This window comes from Calliphora vicina, chromosome 2 (genome assembly GCF_958450345.1).
Source record: "Calliphora vicina chromosome 2, idCalVici1.1, whole genome shotgun sequence".
NCBI classification, from domain to species: domain Eukaryota; kingdom Metazoa; phylum Arthropoda; class Insecta; order Diptera; family Calliphoridae; genus Calliphora; species Calliphora vicina.
The window spans coordinates 143186297-143207435 of NC_088781.1; the positions used below are offsets into that span (position 1 = coordinate 143186297).

The 21139-nt window shown below is 27.1% G+C and overlaps 1 protein-coding gene across 1 annotated transcript; it reads left to right on the forward strand.

Moving 5' to 3' along the window:
* The first annotated feature begins 16457 nt into the window (after positions 1-16457).
* Positions 16458-21117, forward strand: LOC135951734 (retinaldehyde-binding protein 1). Its single transcript, XM_065501436.1, has 5 exons — positions 16458-16613; positions 16684-16929; positions 19720-19849; positions 20003-20177; positions 20812-21117. Exons 1-5 carry the CDS (start codon positions 16535-16537, stop codon positions 20986-20988), a joined length of 807 nt encoding a protein of 268 aa, XP_065357508.1. The 5' UTR covers positions 16458-16534; the 3' UTR covers positions 20989-21117.
* Positions 21118-21139: the final 22 nt, after the last annotated feature.

Genomic DNA, 21139 nt, shown 5'->3' on the forward strand with positions numbered 1-21139 from the left:
GTTTAAATTTTTTTTTTTGTTTTTTAAATTTTTTTTTGGTTTTTCAAACTTTTATTTAATTTAGGTTTAAACGAAGAATGAAGATTATCTTTATCCCAGAAACTAGCTCTTAGTAATCCAGATATAGGTCATAAATAGGCCAAAAATCGAGGTTGTCCTGGGTTTTTCTTATATCTCAGCCATTTGTGGACCGATTTTCTCGATTTTAAATAGCAACCGAGCTGGAAGAATTCCGGAGATATTGATGTATGAAACGTGTATGTAAGTTATTTGGGGGCTTCGAAAAATTGATTTCAACAGACAGACGGACAGACAGACACTCACGAAGGTGAAGGGTATAAAGAGCGTAACCACTTTTTTTAGCACAGAGCAAGAATGCAAGAAATATTTACTGAGCGAAGCCGGTTTTTATACACGCCCGAGGGGAAAACCTTAACCGCTTTTGTAAGATTGAATAAATACATTGTGGATTCAGGAATTTTTAACTTTTGTTGGTAGTTATTTCATATTTTTGGGACTAATTATTGTTACCCTTTGGGAGTTGTTTTACTTTTTAAGATTGGGGATTAATTCATTTTTGTTAGGGGTTATTTCACGTTACCGAAATTAAGATCACAAATCATACAGAATTCTGCCGTCAAATCACCTACTACATTGCTGAAGCATATGACAATAAGAAAAACAAAACAAAAAAGGAAAACAAAATTTTAAATAAAATATGTACTATGTAATATGTAAAAAGGCCCTAACTCGTGTTTTTTTAAGTCGATATTATTTTGCCTAATTATGATATATGATCGGACCATTTATCGAAATAAACGAAAATCTGGACTTACAAAAAAAAAGAGTTAGGGCCTTTTTATATTAAGGCATCGATATATTCTTTACACTAATTTTGAGAAAATATCAGAAAAATACGTATATTTTTATACCCTTCACCTTCGTGAGAAGGGTATATATAAGTTTGTCATTCCGTTTGTAATTTCTACATTTTTCATTTCCGACCCTATAAAGTGTATATATTCTGGATCCTTATAGATAGCGGAGTCGATTAAGACATGTCCGTCTGTCTGTCTGACTGTTGAAATCAATTTTCTGAAGACTCCAGATTTCTTCGGGATCCAAATCATCAATAATTCTGTCAGACATACTTTCGAGAAGTTTGCTATTGAAAATCAGCAAAATCGGTCCACAAATGGCTGAGATATGAGGAAAAAATCAGGACAACCTCGATTTTTGTCCACAAATGGCTGAGATATGAGGAAAAAATCAGGACAACCTCGATTTTTGACCTATTTTTGACCTATATCTGGTTTACTAGGTCATTAATATAGATAGTAAGGATATCTAATGATAGATATTTCAAAGACCTTTGCAATGACGTATATAAAACCATAGTAAGTTGGACCTACAATGGGTCAAAATCGGATATATTAAAAAAATATTTTTTAACGCGATTTTTTTTTCACCAAAAGTTTTTTTCGAAAAAAACAAAAAAAAATTTTTCAATTTAAAAAAAAAAATAAATCGAAAATTTTTTTTTCCAAAAAATTAAAAAACTGAAAAAAAATAAATTTTGTTTACCTAAAAATATTTAAAATTTTTATTTTGAATTATAATTTGGTGAAGGGTATATAAGATTCGGCACAGCCGAATATATGTAGCTCTCTTACTTGTTATTTATTTATTATATTACTTCATCGTTTTGGTTGATTTGTTTAGTTTTAACACAAAGCGGCAGTGTTTGTTTTCGATAAGATATTACCAATCGAGTACAACTTCGAGTAAATACGCTTCGATAACGACTGTCGTGATCCACGTTAACTACTTTTCGATGACAAAGTAATCGATTTCGAATGCGGTGATTTGGCCCCTGTCCGACAAGTCTGAAAACATTTACGAATTACCCCAGACAAAGAGTTACGATTTGTAGTCAACCATCGAATACAAAATCGGCAACTTGTGCAAGCACAAAATATTTAGTGGGTACTTGCATACAACATACACACACACATAGAAAAGCAAGATGGCCAAAACGGAAGTAAACGCCAAGGCTTACAATGACAACCAACATACACGGTATGTACATATGTATGTACTATGTATTTATGTAAGTATTTGTAACGCAATCGTAAAGTCTAAAGAGAAAATAAAACTGCATAAAAAATGGCAGTTAATAACATTTGGTGTCATATTAAAAATGACAGCAATAGATAAAAAAAATACGAAATGAGAAATAAGCGGTCGACTGAAAATTGCCAGGAAAACAACTTATGGTAATGGAAGAAAGCTACACATTTGTACAAATGCGCAATCATACATAATACATAGATATATAGATACATAGATAGAAAGATACATACTCAAAAATAACAATGATTTAAATTTTATTCTCATTAAAGTTGGCTTAATTTCAAAAAACCACTTACAAATTGATAGTGCGTTTAAAATATGTATAAATAATAAAAGTTTATTTATTGTTATAAAAATTTTCAGACCTCAACAAAATAATGACTGCAGTAGTGGTATGTACCTACAATACATACATATCGCATAGAATGTACAAAGTACATACAATATATGTATGTATTTTTTATTATTATTATTAAATTATTACACATAATAAATTAGTTGATTGTTTTAGAAATTTTATGGAAATATGTACATACTTTGCAAAAAGGTTAACTTAGTTGGTAAATTTAATTTAACTGGTTTTTGAAGAAAACTTCAAAAAATATTTTTGAGAAACACAAAGCAAAATTAATTATGTGCTTTCCTTTAGCTACTAATATTCACGCTAATTTATTAAAATGAAATTGTTGTTGTTCTTTTGTTACACAAAATGTTGCATGCATGTTATGTCAGCTCTCAATACATATTTGAATATGCACTTTCAACAGGAAATTGTTTCGACGCTGAAATAATCTAGATGCATACATAAATTAGCTGGCAAATACGCCGTCACTTGGAATAAACATGGTAACAGTATTAACACGTTAAGGACCACGCAAAGCTATAAGTACCCACTCCCATTCCGTTAGCAACTAAAGATAGATAAAATTTATTTACGAATTTTATATAAAACTTTCACAATTTCATTTTCAAATTCATTTGAAAGTTGTGGCTGATTTTGTAAACTACATGGGTTAACTGTAATACAATTTCGCCGTTGTTATCATGTAATTATAAATATAAAACATGTGCCCAATTCACAACTGGTGTTGTAGCGTTGTATCGTTGTATGTCGTAAATATTTTTCAAACAAATTTTTCGAAACAAAAACAAAACATTAATAAAAAAAATTACGACATACAACGATACAACGCTACAACACCAGTTGTGAATTGGGCAATGGTTTAATTTTGACTAAAGCACACACACAAAATAAGTTTCAACCAAAACTAAATATGCAAGTAATTTACTTTCATTATCCTGGTTATTAAATTTTGCCTCAGCTTCTTTGAAACTTTTTACATATTTATTTAATAGAAATTTAGTATTGTTTAATATTTATTTACTAATAAGTACATACATAATTACAACAAAATAATAACATAAGTAATACAAAACAAGTACATAAGTACAAGTACTTCAAAATACAAATTTGAAATATTTTTAGGTAAACAAAATTTTTTTTTTTCCATAGTTTTTTTTAATTTTTTGGAAAATTTTTTTTACAACTATTTTAAATTTAAAAATTTTTTTTGTTTTTAAATTTTTTTTTTTTGGTGAAAAAAAAATTAGGTTTAAAAAATATTTTTTCCGATTCCGTCGTTGCAAAGGTCTTTGAAATATCTATCATTAGATAGATGAAAAAAAAATTAGGTTTAAAAAATATTTTTTCCGATTCCGTCGTTGCAAAGGTCTTTGAAATATCTATCATTAGATATCCATATTGTCTATATTAATGACTTAGTAATCCAGACATATGTCAAAGATAGATAGAATTATTGAAGATTTGGATACCGCAGATATCTGGGGGTCTTCAGAAAATTGATTTCAACAAATAGACGGACAGACAGACGGACATGACTTAATCGACTCCGCTATCTATAATGATCCAGAATATATATACTTTATAGGGTCGGAAAATTATATTGTGGAAATTACGAACGGAATGACAAACCTATATATACCTTTCACACGAAGGTGAAGGTTTTTTTATATATTTATACAGAATAAAAAATTGTAATTAAAATTAGCTGATTATTATTTTACGAGTTTCACATTACGATGGCTTCAAAAGAAGTTGTCAATGTCACAAAATATTATTTTTTTTATAAAATCACGATGTTTACATAGAAATAGAAAATCAAAGAACAAAATTAATGGAAAATACATGAGAATTCCATTGCAGAATTAAACAAGTAGGAAAGTATTGTCGTATATGTACATATGTATGTATATAATACCCTACACTGAGTAAAATCATTTTTCATTTAAAATTTCTATATTTTTTTTCGTTCCTTTTTTAGTCCTTATATGGAAGCCGTGAAATTTGTTTATTAGTGGATCATGATATACCCCTACTTCCAATGGTCAAAAGTATAATATAAATAGTGGAAAACTCTGTTATTTACAATGTTATAGCCATTTTATCATGAAATAAAAAAACACCTATTTAAAGATTTGCATTATATTTTCTTAATTCCAATTTAATATGTATTTGTTTCATGAGAAACATATACAGTGAATGTATCGTACACCATCATAGTTAAATTTTATTCCTTAGTTTTAGAAAGTTGAGGTTTTGGAAATATTATAAAATGCTATTTTTATATTGTGTGTGCTATTATCTATCAGAAAATATGGTATAATTTTAATTGCCCTTTATCTACAAATACAAAAATTGGATAACACTGTCAGTACCCAGAATATCAACGCTTCATTTAAAATCGTACAGACACTAAAAATAGCAAAGGATACGCTACAAAGTATTAGGATTATTTAATATTAAAATTTTTTTTAAATTTTTAAAGTTTTAATTATAATTTAATATAAGTTTACGAATTTAATTGAAATATGAATTTTGTGATGTTCTTTAATTTTCATCAATTTTTTTTTTTAAGGAATTGAGGTTTTGTTAACTTTTTTGTTGAAATACATATTTTTTGTTTCAATTAATAAAATGACCTTTAATTTTTTATATAATCACCTATTATTGCCTGTATAATTTCATAATATTTAAAAAAAAAAAATATCTTGTACGATTTTGAGTGACACTCACTGTACATATTATATCAGTGTTTTTTATGAAAGTTGTTTATAATTTTGTAAACTCTTCACAGCTACTCCAAACTTTAACTATCTGATAAGGCACAAGGTCAAGAAATAATTAGAAAATTAATTTATCCAATAACCACAAAGAATAAAAAGAAAAAGTCATCAATATTTTCTATATATGTATATACGTACGTACATATGTGTGTGAGTAAACCAATTTTTCCAAAATTTACCACAATAACTAAACTTTTGTAACACTCCAACCCCCATACAATTTGCGATAAATTAAGACACCCCTCCTATTTTTCTATTAAAAATAAGAAAATTGATCGTGTACCACAGGACAAACCCCTTTGTATACTGTATATGTATGTACATACTTTCATATTAAAAATCCCGAAAAAATTTACATTACAGATTGAACACAACCACATGCCACCTCCTCCTCCTACTCCTCTACCCATAAACAATAGTATTTCGTTCCACCACTTTCTCTAGTTTTCATTGTTGGATATAAAAACAATCTAGAAATCAGTAAAACAAAAGTTTTTTTTAGTTACAAACCAATGAATTCTGTGGGGGCGAGGATAGTAAAGCACGGGGAAAGAACACAATTTTTCCCAGCTTGGTTTTGATTTGGCTCTTGAATGTAAGAATGGAGAGACGAAAAAAAATATAAAAATTGGAAAATTTACAAATTGCACTTGTTGTAAACTAACATTATTCAATTTTTCCACACACTACGAGCACTAACACCCAAACGTACTCACGCAATAAAGTCTTGAGTAAAACAAAAAAAAAATCTTTTAAATGGCTGGGGTTTTTTTGTATGAGTAAAATTTTTTATTTTATTTTTTTTTTATTGTTGGCTTGCCACTCCAACATCCATAACAACAGCAACAACGCCAAGAATACGCCAAAAAAAAAACGTTTATACAAAAAAATTCCAATTTGTCAAGGAATTTGTTCAATTTCAGTTTTACATTTTGGTTTATAGTATTTTAAGTTCCCAGCAGTTCTACAAGTAGTCAATATATCCCCCCATTGATCACTTTGCTGACTCCAATTTATATATTTTTTGGTCATTTGACATGTATGTACTCTTTGTAGTTCAGATAGAAGTCAACTGATTATTTTATACATCCCAGGTAATCTAGCCTGAAGACATTTGCCACTTCAGTGTCTCTAAGTAATCTAGAGTGTAGTCACTTTAAACGTTTGTTTTGTGCTGCACTTTGGAGAGTAGTTATTTTACCCACCAGAAGTTATCAAATTGATATCAATAAAAGAAAGGCACGTTTGAAAATAATCTCTTCACTTTTATTTCGAAAACATAAAAACAATATTAAATTCGTAGTGTTTAATAGAATAATAAAAATAAAATTGCAGTAAAAATATATTTTTATCAAAAAATAGCTTAAAACTTAGGGTGTTTAAAAAAAATTACAATTAAAAATGTTTGCCTCTATCAACCAGATCAGTTGCGACTAACGGAGGGTTAAACTGACTATTTGAGGTAAATTAGCATGCACTTGGGTCACGTACATGTTAATATAACTTGTTATGTAGCTAATCGAGTAATCAGTTAAGTAGCTATGTAACCGGTATGAGAAATCAATGCTTTTACTACTTTGGAACAGCTTTTAGACAGTATCTATGTAATGTAACTGGGTCAATTGACCAACTGTCTAGGACACGCTACAATAACTAGTCACTTAGCTAATTATGTAACTAGTAGTGGCACTGAATGATTGGTAACATCACTAATTCGGGATAGTCACCCAGAACTGCTGGGGTGCATATCAACACACACGCTTTTATCTATACATATCTATATTCACTGAAATAGAATAACCATTAACCCATTTTAAAAAATAAATTCGTTATTCATATTATTAATATTTTTAATTAATCTAACGTACCGAGAGCCCAAAAGGAGAATAAACACCACAAATGATTTGAATTTTTTAAGATAATGGAAATCTTAAAATATATCCATCGATTAAAATTTAGATTGTTCTGAATAACAGATTCGGCTAGGAAAAAGCTGAGCTTAATTTACCGAAGGGGAAGATCATATCTCTTTGGATTCACAAAAATTGGATCAAAAAAGAAATATGTATATAAAAAAAATATATGAAATTTACTACTAACACAATAATCGTATAGGAGGCATAGCGTTGAACTAGAGGCGAAGGTTATCACATAAATTTGTTTAGGCCCAAGCATGAAGCCTATTGAAAAACTGGTTGAAATCGATCATTATTTCAACTAGCCGAAATAGAAATGTCCTCCACAAATAAGTTTTATATTAAAGGATATCACATTTAAACATTTTTTGTCGATCGGCCCATAAAAATGGCCAACTTTCGAAAATCACTTTAACGATCATTAATTTCGTTAAAATATTGGTATCATATAAATTTAAATATTTGGGGTATTCACACGGTCTGTTATTAGTCATATTGTCATAATGTCCTAATCTTTATTCAATTCGAAATTTTCAGGAGATGGTTTGTAAAGAAAAAAAATTCCGGGTAAAACTCTGAAATTTTTTTTTTATTGAGTACAGTCAACTGTAATAAAAGAAGCTCCCTAAAGTATGTGGGTGTATGTGGGTTGGAGAAACTTGAAGAACTAACATTAGTAAATGCTACCGGGCGAAGCCGGGGCGGTCAACTAGTATATTATAATAGTTGTTGTTGAGTTTTAAACAACAAAATAAAGTATTATTTTATGACAAAACAATAAACATAGTTCAAATAGTCTTATTAGTTTAGAACTTTTTTTGTTTGAAACACAAGAAAAATTTGATTAAACTATCATAATTTATTAGGACATTATGACCCCATGACCCCAATTGTTTTAAAGTTTTAAAATTGTTTGTGTAAACGGAAAATTAAATATTTTTCGCATACGCAATCAATATTGTATCGATATAAGAGTTTCAAATTAATTAATTCAATATGAGCGTAGGTCACTGAAATCATAATTCAGTATTAATTCATTCATGCCAACATATTTTTTTTGCTTTGCAAAGGCTTTTATTTAAATAGAATTCATTCATCGTTGAATTAATTCATAAATTTTAATCATTAATTCAAATTGAATTTAAAAAAAATTAAATTGAAAAAAATTTACTTACATAAACCCTTTTTGAAATAGATTTGAATTGAATAAAAATTGAATGATTCAATACATTTTTAAAGCTATTTTGTAAACGATTTGAATTCACGAAAATTTGAATGATTCAATAAGGAATTAATTCTATAAAGAATGATTTTTCAAAGGAACTAATTCAATAAATTTGAAGTACGAAGGAATTAAGCCGATTAATTAATTCATAATGAATTCATTAACGGAATGGTTAAAATGTAAAATTTATTTTATCGGTATAATGATTTATAATTTTTTAAGATTGCAATATTTTTAACTTTGATTTTTTCATTTACATATACATATGCAGATAAACAATGGGTTAATATGTTTAAGGGTCGCATGAGATTAATGAAAAGTAAAAAAAAAAATGCAATATTTCCATTTGAAAGTATTTCAAATTATGTTATATAGGGAAAAGAACTGTAGCCTTCGCATATTTATAATACGTATTTCTGTAAATTTGTTTTATATTGAAACCTTCATTCATTCCACTAAACTACAACTCAATATTCTACCCCTGTTGTTGCTTTTATTGTATGTATGTAGACGCGTACGTAACATTATCTTACAAATTTGCTGACATTTGGTGTCTTTTCGCAAACATTTATTTTTTATACCCTTCAACTTCGTGAGAAGGGTATATATAAGTTTGTCATTCCGTTTGTAATTTCTACATTTTTCATTTCCGACCCAATAAAGTATATATGTATATGCTGGATCCTTATAGATAGCGGAGTCGAGTAAGCCATGTACGTCCGTCTGTCTTTCTGTCTGTTGAAATCAATTTTCTGAAGACCCCAGATATCTTTGGGATCCAAATTTTTAAAAATTCTGTCAGACATGCTTTCGAGAAGTATGCTATTTATAATCAGCAAAATTGGTCCACAAATGGCTGAGATATGAGGAAAAAACCAGGACAACCTCGATTTTTTACCTATTTTTGACCTATTACCAAGTCATTAATATAGACAATATAGATATCTAATGATAGATAATTCAAAGACATTTGCAATGACGAATATAAAACCATAGTAAGTTTGACCTACAATGGGTCAAAATCGGATATATTAAAAAAAAAATTTTAACCCGATTTTTTTTCACCAAAAGTTTTTTTTTGCTAAATATTAAAAAAAAAATTGAAAAAACAAATAAAAAAATTTAAAAAAAAAAAATTTCAAATTTAAACAATTCGAAAAAAAATGTTTCCAAAAAATTAAAAAAACTGCAAAAGAAAAATAATAAATTTTGTTTACCTAAAAATATTTAAAATTTTTATTTTGAAGGGTATATAAGATTCGGCACAGTCGAATATAGCTCTCTTACTTGTTTTATTTTATTCTATTTTTTGGGTTTTCTTTTAGCTTTTTTCAACTTTTAGGAATTTTTGTGTGCAATGTTTTCTAGTTTTCCCACTATTAATCATTGTGACACAATTAAAACTGTGTGCTAGAGAGCAGCCGAAAAAAAGCATGACAAAAACATTACACAATATTTGTAATGTGTGTAGGGAGAAAATGCTACATAAAAGGAACTGTTGCTGGTTTCTCACATCGGGCAGAGACGAATCGTACATATCCCCATCAAGCCCACAAACAAAATTCATTAAAATTGTAAATAAAGCATGTTTAATGTTTGATTATGATTGATATCTCAAAAAGCATACAAAATATCGAGAAACGGATTTCAGAATCTGAAAGAGGACAGTTAAAATATATATGAAGGCTGCAGTATGTCACAATAATTCAAAACTATTAATTTTAAAGATTTATGCCAAACATTTACTTTGAGAAAACTTTCAAGTAAAACTTCTTTGTCGTATTCCTCAATACTAAAAAGCTGACGATATATATTAAAAGCTTATAATCTCTGCTTTCAATAATAAATATATATTTGAAGTTTATTTGTTTTTATTAAATGGGATCGGCTATAAGTAAAGTAATCTATTAGTATATGTTGTAAATGTTACAAACAAAATTGAAGAATATATATACCGGTAATACATAGTTATTTGCTGTTGAAGATAAAAATGTGTAGAGTAATCATGAAGAAAATTGGGAACATTTTACACTTACAGTTTTAGTAAATTGAAAAAAAATTTGTGTAAATAATTGAAATGTAAACAAATTTTTAAATAAAAAATTAAATGAGGTCAAGTTTTATTTAAATAAAATTTTATTTTAAAATAATTAAAAAATATTTAGAACAATCAAATTCTCCCCCGTTCCAGCAATAAAAATCTGATAATAACGCCCGACTTTCTGATACAATTCCTTAATATGCCAATTTCTTGATATGTCATGTTATATCAACACTAGTAGGATATTCAATTAATCGGGTTTCTGGTTTAATCGGTTAATCGAGCAAATAATTAATCGGGGTTTAGATTTATTCGGTTAATAATCGGTTAATTTTAAATTATTCGATTAACCGAATAATTTTCATTTTAATTTTAAATTGAATAGGAAAACACGAATTTTGTGTACTTATTAGGGTATTCATTCGAGTAATGATCGTTCGATTAATCGAATAATTTCTTACGAATAATTATTCGAACAATTTAAAAATTACCATTTTCGAATAACGTATAATTCGAACAATTTTATATATAGAATAATCGAATAAATATATAAATATATTTAAATTTACTAAATTGCTTAAAATTTATGACTTACAAAAATTGTATTGTTTCTTAAATTCGACAAACAACTAAAGATAAAGGGAGTCTTTCGAAAAATGTAGATGAGTGGTCCGATAGCTTCTTCTATAAATATACATATAAATAATGTATGCGGAATAATATTGCAACAAAACAGAAACCGCTATATTTTTTTCCAACTTTAAACCAAATATATAAAACCTTTATAAAATAACCCATTGTATTAATTTAATGGGCTATTCATGTACTTTTGTGGCAGTTATGAAAAAATGTATATATAGGTGTTGGAAATATCGATGTTTGCACTTTTCTCATTGATTAAGATCCATATGGGCAATTCCACGAGAATGACTACCACGACTGAAAACCCAAAAACCCTTGAAACTTTTTTTCAAGATGATTTGAATAGGAGAAAACACTAAAATATTACTATGTGTAAGTATTTAGAGCTTATTACAACATTTTATTGGCAAAAATAATAGTTCAAACTGACTATATTTAATTTTTTAATTTAATTGGCGTGTTTTAGGCTAAAATTTCGGTTAAAACTAAGCTGCCAATTAGCATATAGTGTGAAACGAATTTGACTCTGTTTATTTGTTATTATATTCCATATATTCCATTAATTTGTTTAGTTTTTGTATACATATATTTACAGAATATATATTGTTTTATTATAAGAGAAAAATCTGTCACGTACGGTATGTCACGTACGATATTAAATTTTATTTATTATAAAATCATCCAAAGATTGTTTTTATTGAAATATAACGGATTGTAAAGGAAAAATATTTTGTTTAGTGTAAGAAATTAAAAGAAAACATAATTGCTTTCACGAATCGAAAATGTTCGCATATTTCTGCATGTACTTCAAAATGCTTTACGTTTTATGTCAAGTACGATATACCCTTATTTCGCTCGATATTTTGGACAACAATGTTTCGAAAGAACTTTGTATTATTTTCAAATATAGTACCCCCCTTTGAATGAAACATAAAGACCAAATTATTTTGCAGATACTCTTATTTTTGCAAAATCTATTCCACTCTATAGGAGTACAAATGTCACGTACGATGATATGGAATTGCCCATATATATTTCTTTAGAAAAAAGATTATGTTCTACTTTGCACATCTATCAATAATAGGTTTATTTACTTCAAAAAAAAAATCCACTTATCTGCCTCTCACTGCCACTTGATGTAAAATATAACAAATTGTTCCCGATGAAAATAGATAAAGTATGGAAAAATTTGCAAATCTTTTGTTTTTAAATGTTTAATTTAGGACTTGAGCCAATAAAAATAAAAGCTACGGAATAAAATATTTGTTATTTAGTAAAAAAAAAAGGCTTACTGATTTTAGAATTGATTTCTAAACAGAAATTAGCCACGTTCACTGACAATGATTTCAAACTATGGACAGATTTGTGTAGCTCCCTAAGATCACTTGATTAAGCAAATATTCGGCAACGTTGATAGAGCTTGAAGGTATAATACAATTTGTTATAAATAATTTAGAAAAAGTGAATAATTCATTTACTAAACAATTAACGACATAAAAATGTTCTTAATACGTTGATAGAGCTTGAGGGCATAGAATAAACACTTAGAACGGTAGGAGAGAGTAATATATGTATATGGAAAAATTTTTCTCTTTTCACACATATGGCTGATACAATAACAAAATACATGCAATACATTCTCATGAATTAGATTTTTGACAACAGACTTACGTTTTTGGCTCTCAGTTACCTATCACCTATCTAGTTGTCTATGCTTGAGGGCATAATATAATTTCTAATAAATAATTTAGAAAAAGTGAATAATTCATTTACTAAAGAATTAGTTACTCATTTTAAACCCCGAATTAATGAACGACATAAAAAAGTTTTTAATACGTTTATATTGTACATGAATTTCGAATGTTTTTTAACATTACCAATACTTGAATTGGTAACTTTAACATTATTTCTTGTTTTTCTGTAACAATAAAATACTAAAAAAAACTTTTAAAATATTAAATTTAAATTATTCGAATAATTCGATTAATTTTAAAAGTGTGATCGAATTATTCGTTTTATTCCAACAAGAGAAAAATCGAATAATAATACCCTAATACTTATACATATAAGCATTTTATTAATAAAAAGGACAAGAGGAGCACATGTGAGTTTTTTTTGTTTTTTAGGGAGATCTTCTGAAATAAATAAAAAAAGTATGTAATTTAAGTGCTTTTATTTTAAACAATTTTTGTTTTAGTTTTAATAAAACTTGACTTGAAAAAATGCATGATAAATCAATCATATAAAATCCTCCATCCATTGGAGCCTTTTTGGATTTTTTTTAGATTTTGTATACTTTAACAGTTTCGTTAAGTTCTGATAAAAGACTCATTTCAGTAATGTCTTCAGTTTCAGTTTAGAAAAAAGTCATTACCAATTTTTTTAGTTTCAGTTTTCGAACTACATATACTTCAAAAAACTATTGCTAGATGAGAATGTTCACTAGTTAAGAAATAAAATTTGTGTGTTTAAAACTATATATCGATATAAACGACACAAGGAACAGTTCACCAACCAATATTAATCGGTTAACCGATTAACGGTTAATCGATTTGTAGTTTGATAATTGAATACCCTAAATACTACTGACATCTTATGATTATTTATGTCTTACTAACGTTTGATTTCTTTCACCAAATTATGTAAAAACTTTTCTAGTAAGTTTCCAAAATATCACATCTAGTTGGTTTTTATTTCTAAACTATCATTAATACCTACTAAATCTTCATGAGTGGTAATTTTCTCATTTATTTAGTTATATTCTTGTATAGCTTGATCTTTGTATCTCTAAAAACAATTTCATAACTAATAATAAACAAAACAACTAAAAAAAACACATAGTACTATTACTAGATGAAATGAAAATGAAGTGTCCCACAATTTCAACTTTTGTAAACACTTTATGGAAGAAAGATATTAAACAAAAAGACGTGACTTAATATTAAGTTTAAAAGAGTTGTTATATCAAGGGGTGGTTCCGTGTGTAGAAACAAAAACTTATTAAAAGAACACAATATGTATTAAAGTTAATGAAATTTTAAGAAACAAAAACAAATGCGATAAATATTACAAAATTTTATTATCAAACTACAAACTATTATAGCAAAAGAATTATTAAAAAAAAAACTGTATTCATATAGTCATTATGACAATATCAAAAATGTACATTTTGATAATGTGACATCAAAAATTTTAAGTTTTTAACAATTTCTAATGTTAAAATTTCGAAGATTGTTAAAATTTCGTGAAAATAGTTCGAACTTCATGTGACTCCAAAAAATTATGTTTAACCACTCTAATACTCATTAAGTTTTAAATGTCATTGTTCGTTGCCAACATTTTATCAATATTTTACATTAAATTTCATAGAAATTATAAAAAAAAATGTTAAAAAAATGTTTGGCTTCAATTTCAAAGGCCATAAATTCAATATCGCATTTTAGATTTACCTTTTATTCAAATTATTGGCAGGTATTTAAATACCTTCGTTGGCTTGGGGTAATTAAAATTACGTTTTGTTAAGCAAATTTGTGTATCACTAAAAATATTTACAAATCTTTCGCGATGGCTAAAAGCCAAAGTGACGACCAATTCAGTTGCAGGCACATTCTAACGGCTAAGGAATAAACTATTGCAAGTGCCAGTTATTTAATCTGTTGTAAAGCTTAATAAAATGCAAAATATATTTTTTCTTTGACAAATACTTCTTTGCTACAGAGTTATTTGCAAATAATTTTGGCTTAGCAATGAACATTTCTACAACCAAAAAAAGCACTGAAACCAATCAAGATTTCAGGTATTATTTTAAATTGAATTTATCAACAAAATTCCAACATTTTAAGTATAAATTTAAAATGTTATTATTATAATCGTAGGTTAATTTAGACACGATATGTAATTACTTACTCTTACAACAACAAAAGACTTAAGGTAGGTAGGTTATCTTTAAACATAATGACAAACACATTTCCGAATTAATAATTTTCTTTTTTTTATTATTTTATCGATCAAACATTTGATTTTGGCATTTTTGTTGTAACGTTATTTTGCATTTTAGGTGACGATATGAAAAATTCGAGATGTCTGTATTTTAAATATACAAGTACATTTCACATTTAACAGTAATATTCTTTTGGAAAAACAAAATCAGAATTCTAACTCTCAAATATTTCCAATATCTATAATCATTGCTAAAATCTAATATTAAAAAAAAAAAAACTTTAAAGAGTTCACAAATTTAGTAGTACATATTGTCAATACATATATGTATGTATGTATGTGACTATAATTAAATATAATAGGTATCTGTTAATTATCTCGGCTAAAACGAATTAATGTGCACTTAACCTTTTACACTAATAATGGTTTCATCCAAAGAAAACAAATATTATGACATTAGTGATAAAAGGTTGGAATAACAACATTGACACCAACGAATTTAACAAGTATTTTTCATTAAAATGCAGTTAAAAAAATAATTACATTTGTATGTTAATTGTACATTAGGGTGGCCATTATCTTATATAATCGTAACCTTTTAGCTAAAACAAATTATATGCAAAAAAAACTATTTTTGTTGAAAAATAATTTTGGATAAAAATTGTTGCCGATTTTGACCCATTGCCTTTCCGAATTTTTTAGCTTCGTTGGAAAGGTCTTTGTAATGAATTTCATTAGATATTCATTTCGTATATGTGCAATTCCATGACATTTGTACGCCTATAGAATGGAATAGATTTTGCATAAATAAGAGTAGGTTTCTGAAAAATAATTTGGGCTTTATATTCCATTCAGAGGGTACTATATTTAAAAAAAAAATTAATTAACCCATGTGTTTCATTAACACATGTTTAAATAAAAAAATATAAAAATTGTCTTATATCGATAAAGCATTAAAAACTTAATACAAACAAAAATCATAAAATTTCATGACAATCTCAAACATTTTGAATAATTTTTAGTGTTAAATTTTTGCTGTCTGCCAGATAGGTATAAAAGGGTTAAAAATGTCTGAACATGTAAAACATTGCTTTGCATTTGTCCCCTTTCATAATTTTAAGTATGTCGAAACGTAGCGCATAAAATAAGATTTGGAACTACACTAATGCACCTATCTAACATATGTATGTATATTTGTAATACATACAATAATTGTTACTACTATAGGCCTGTCACAGTTAAAAAGGCCATTAAAATTCTTTATTCATATAAACAATTTTAGCACTGCAAACAAAAACACAACTACGTTATGACAACTTTGGTGGCTGACAGTTGCAAATTTTTAATTTATTTGTTCATTTTATTTATTTTGTTAATCTTATACGCGACAATATTAATTCCAGAACGTTAAAGAATAAATACGAGTATCTTTTAAAAAAAAAACTAACGGATTTATAGTAGCAAGTCGCTCACAAACCAACTAAAAATAAAAATATGTCAATGTTAGATATGACATATACATTCTCATTGGATCAAAAACGGAAGATTCAATGTTTAAGAGAAAAAATCGAAAGTATTAAAAAGATGAGATGTGAGGTCATTATTATGTGCTAATTATTTTTTCTTTTAATTTTTTTAAAAAGACAGCAATGATTTGAGCGTCGGAAATGAGGATATTTTCATGTCAAAATTTTTATTCTATGGCAATTGGGATGTTGAAAAGGCGTATGCAAGTGTAAAACGTTATTATGATTTTAAGGCTGCCCATCCCAAATGGTTGGCTCATCACACAGTGGCATATTTTCGTGAAGAATTTTTGGATATTAAAGCAAAATTTCTTATGCCCTTGCCTGATAAAATGGGTAGACCTATTGTCATTTTTAAATCGGGTAAGTGAATACTAGGGTATTCGAATTATTCGATTTTTCTCTTGTTCGAATAAAACGAATAATTCGAATAAGAGATTTTAACTTGTTCGAATAATTCGATCACACGTTTAAAATTAATCGAATTAATCGAATAATTTCATTTTTTTAAAAAAAAGTAAAGAACGAAGTTTTGATTTCGGTTTTTAATATTTTATTGTTAAAGAAAAACAAAAAATAACGTTGTTAATAATTCAAGTATTGATAATGGTAAAAAACATTCGAAAACAAAGTCCATTATTAAATTTTCAACAAAAATATTCTGATCAGATTAACTCCCGAACAATCTACAAAACAATTGACTAGCAAACCCTTTAGTTTCCGTTTGGAGCTATACTTTACAAAATTTGAGCTAGTTGCACATGATCCTGAATTCAAATACAATATAAACGTATTAAGAACTTGGTTATTTTGAAGTCAGGCAGTGCATGATTGACGCATTTACAAATACGCAAAAAGTTTATTACCATGTTAGACAAAGATGTTTAAAGATGTTCAACGATGTTCAAAATCATGTATAAGACGAACTCCATGCTTTTCTTGCAACAAAACGTTTGTTTGCAATATTTCTGTTTATCATCAGATTTATTAAATACTAGCTTGACCCGGTGCGCTTCGCTACCCCTGTCGTAGTAAAATAAAAAGTATATAGCCTATTGACGCTTCGCAGTAAGGATCTATCTACGTTCTATTTCAATAAAATCGGTTCAGCCGTTTAGGCGTGATGCTCAAACAAATAAACAAACCAACAAACAAACTTACAAAGACATTTATATATTTATATAGATTTTGCAACACTTACGTACGCTGTTAATAACATCACTTATATAAATATATTTTAAGATCATGGCCTTCATCTATTTCAATGTAATCATTATAAATGTCATCATCAATACCACTTTCGACGGCCGTTTCAAAATCACATTCTCCATCACATTCAACTCCACTTTAATCTAAGTTAATATTTTGATTATTAATTGAGATTCTTCTAATATTTCGCCAGCTAAATAACAAATATTTTATTCCGTACCTTTTATTTTCATTGGTTCAAGTCCTAAGTTAAAAATTTTGAAAGATTTGTTTTTAGAATTGTAACTTCTTGCAGTAATATTTATATATTTATAGAAGGAGCTATCGGAACACTCATATACAGTGATCGAAAGCCCACTGTAAAGACAAAGTCTTTAGTTATTTGTCGAATTTCAGAAACAATACAATTCTTGTGAGTCATTATTATTTATTAAAATTTTAAATTATAAAAAATTTTAAGCAATTTAATAAATTTAAATATATATATTTAAATTTATTAATTAATATTAATTCATATATATATGAACATTTATTCGTTTTATTCGATTATTCTACATAAAATTGTTCGAATTATTCGTTATTCGAAAATGGCCATTTTTAAATTGTTCGAATAATTATTCGTAAGAAATTATTCGATTAATCGAACGATCATTAATCGAATGAATACCCTAGTGAATACATAATAAGGTATTGATATACACTCAGGTCTCGTTTTATGCGATTTTAAAATTAATTTTTTTTTCGAATTTTAAAAGATTTTGAAATTTTAGATGGTTTTTAAAGCTTTTTTTAATTCTTCATTTACATTTTTTTTTCATCATTTATTTATTGTATCTTCATTATTTAATGAACTAACAATAAGTGGTTCAAATCTTATATCTAATATTATTATTTAATTAGTCCAGCCAGTGCCGGACGAAAAAATTTTGTGTTCATGGTTGTTTTGGTTAAATTGGTGATTTACATAACCGAGCCCTTTTTACACACAAAAAAATCCATAGGTTATATTTTCTAAAAATATACCTAGTATAAATTTAACTAAGCGCAAGGTTAGAATGGCATTTACAAAGTTTCTTAGTTAATATAACTAAAATTTTAGATAATTTCATTTTTCGCCAAAAATATTGAAAACAATTTTTGTAAAAAAAAATCCAGGTAGTGTGGCTTTTTGCTTATGTATTTCTACAGCTTCACAAAATATGACTACATACTTAATACTTTGTCTAATTTTGTCACTTTTAAAAAATCTAAAATCGTAAATTTCTCAAAATTATAAAAAATTAAAATGGTACCAAAAAAAAGTCTGAAGACCCCGTCAAAAAATTTGAAGACCCATTAGGTTAAATAACATTTCACCAAAAACCTTTATTAAAATGTAAATATTTTTAAAACTACAGGCATTTATGCCATTATTAAAAGTGGAACCAATTACATCCCAAAAAAATGTTCTTTTCTAGATTAACATACAAGATTGAATTCAATAAAAGTCAGTCATGTAAAGTTGCTGCGAAATACATTTTACATTTTATTTAAAAGTTTTGGTTAGGTTAGGACGAATTTTTATTAATGGAAGTGAGAAATTTTATTTATTTTATTTTATTTGATTTTTATTTTATTGAAAAGTCTTTGTTACGTTCAGATTTGAGTGTGTTTTCCATAATACAGAAAAATCTTAACTAATGATCAAAGTGGAGTACATACCCATTACACAACAATATAAGGTACACTCAGTAGAAAATAAATTCTTAATTATACAATTCTTGTAACGTCAAACAAAAGAAAAAATATGAAAATACTAAAAAAAAAAGTTTGATGTTATAGGGATAAATATTGAAAACACTCCCTAGTGATTCTACTTTCTACAATTACTGTATCATGGGACATACCGATACTAAATGAAATTACAATGAGCATCATTTTAAATAAACATAAGTTTCCTTACAGTTGACTGCTTTAGCAAATATCCTAACTACATGCAGGATCTCATTGAAATGGATGATTTAGTTTTTGAATCATTACTGTTGATACCTCAAGTGCAGGAACATGGAATAACAATTATTTTCGATATAAATGGGTAAGAACATTTCAAACATGTAGGTATCGCAAGGTTTTTAAAACTAATTTTGAATTGAATTTTCATTTCATTAAGCTTTTTTATATTTAAAAATTGATTATGAATAAGGGTGTAATAAATTATTCTTAATTTTTAATACTTTGACTTTTTTAGAATTACCCGGAATTTTTTACCCATGTTATCACCACGTTTGGGCCGTTTAATAAATGAGAAAAATAAAATTCTACCCTTTTCTCAAAGATACATTCATATCATTCAAAGTGGGTTTCTAAAGAATGCCGCCTCATCAATGATAATGCCATTTTTAAGTCGAGATTTCAAAGAGCACGTAAGTCGAACAAAGAATTTAACACCAGGGTATCAAGCTTCGTGTCATCTTGATTATATGTACATATATGGAAGAAAGGTCAGATGTGGAATAATCAGATAGTCTTTAGATTTTTAAGAAGAGAACTTAAATACTGATTTTTTATCATATATAAATTTCGCTAATATGTAGAATTGGATATCTTTTTGAAGATTACTTCTATAAAATTAATTTTATTTGTTATTTAAAAAAAATTGCGATACAGTCGTGAAAATTTAAACTTTGTTAGAGGCTTTATTTCAGTATGTTCAATATGTATACTGTAAAACAATCAAAAAAACTTACAAAATTCCTTTTATTTCATGTCCTTAAAGGCACTTTTTGTTATTAATTTAATAATTTATGACTTCAACACTGTAACTTTTACTTTTTACACTATAAACACTTTACCTATTAATCAAAGAACGTTATTTTACCGCAATTTTTTTTTCACCACAAGTTTTTTTCTTTTATTTATTTTTGGTTCTTTTCCATTTCATTCGTAAATAAACAGAGTTGATATTTAATTCAAGTTTAACTAATCAGTACTTTCATGAATTTGAAATTATTTTTATAATAGTTTAAAAAGTAAACTTTTTTAAAAATTTCATTTTAGATTTTTACACATGATGGAAAAAATTTTAATAAACTGCGAAATATGGTTGGTTATGAATATCTACCAGCTGAATATGGTGGACCAAGCACGAATCATTTAACTGTGGATATATTATTAAATCATTTATTAAAGCATTCAGAGTATTTGTTGAAATTACAAACCTACAAGAAAAATTGAGCAAATGTATTTGTTTTGTAATTAAATAAATTTATTATGCTTTTCATAACATGCTTATTCTAATTGTAAATAAATATTGGAAATAAATTTCTTTTATAAATTCTGCCTCAAGCTTAATAAATTATAACTAAAAATACAATAAATTATATTA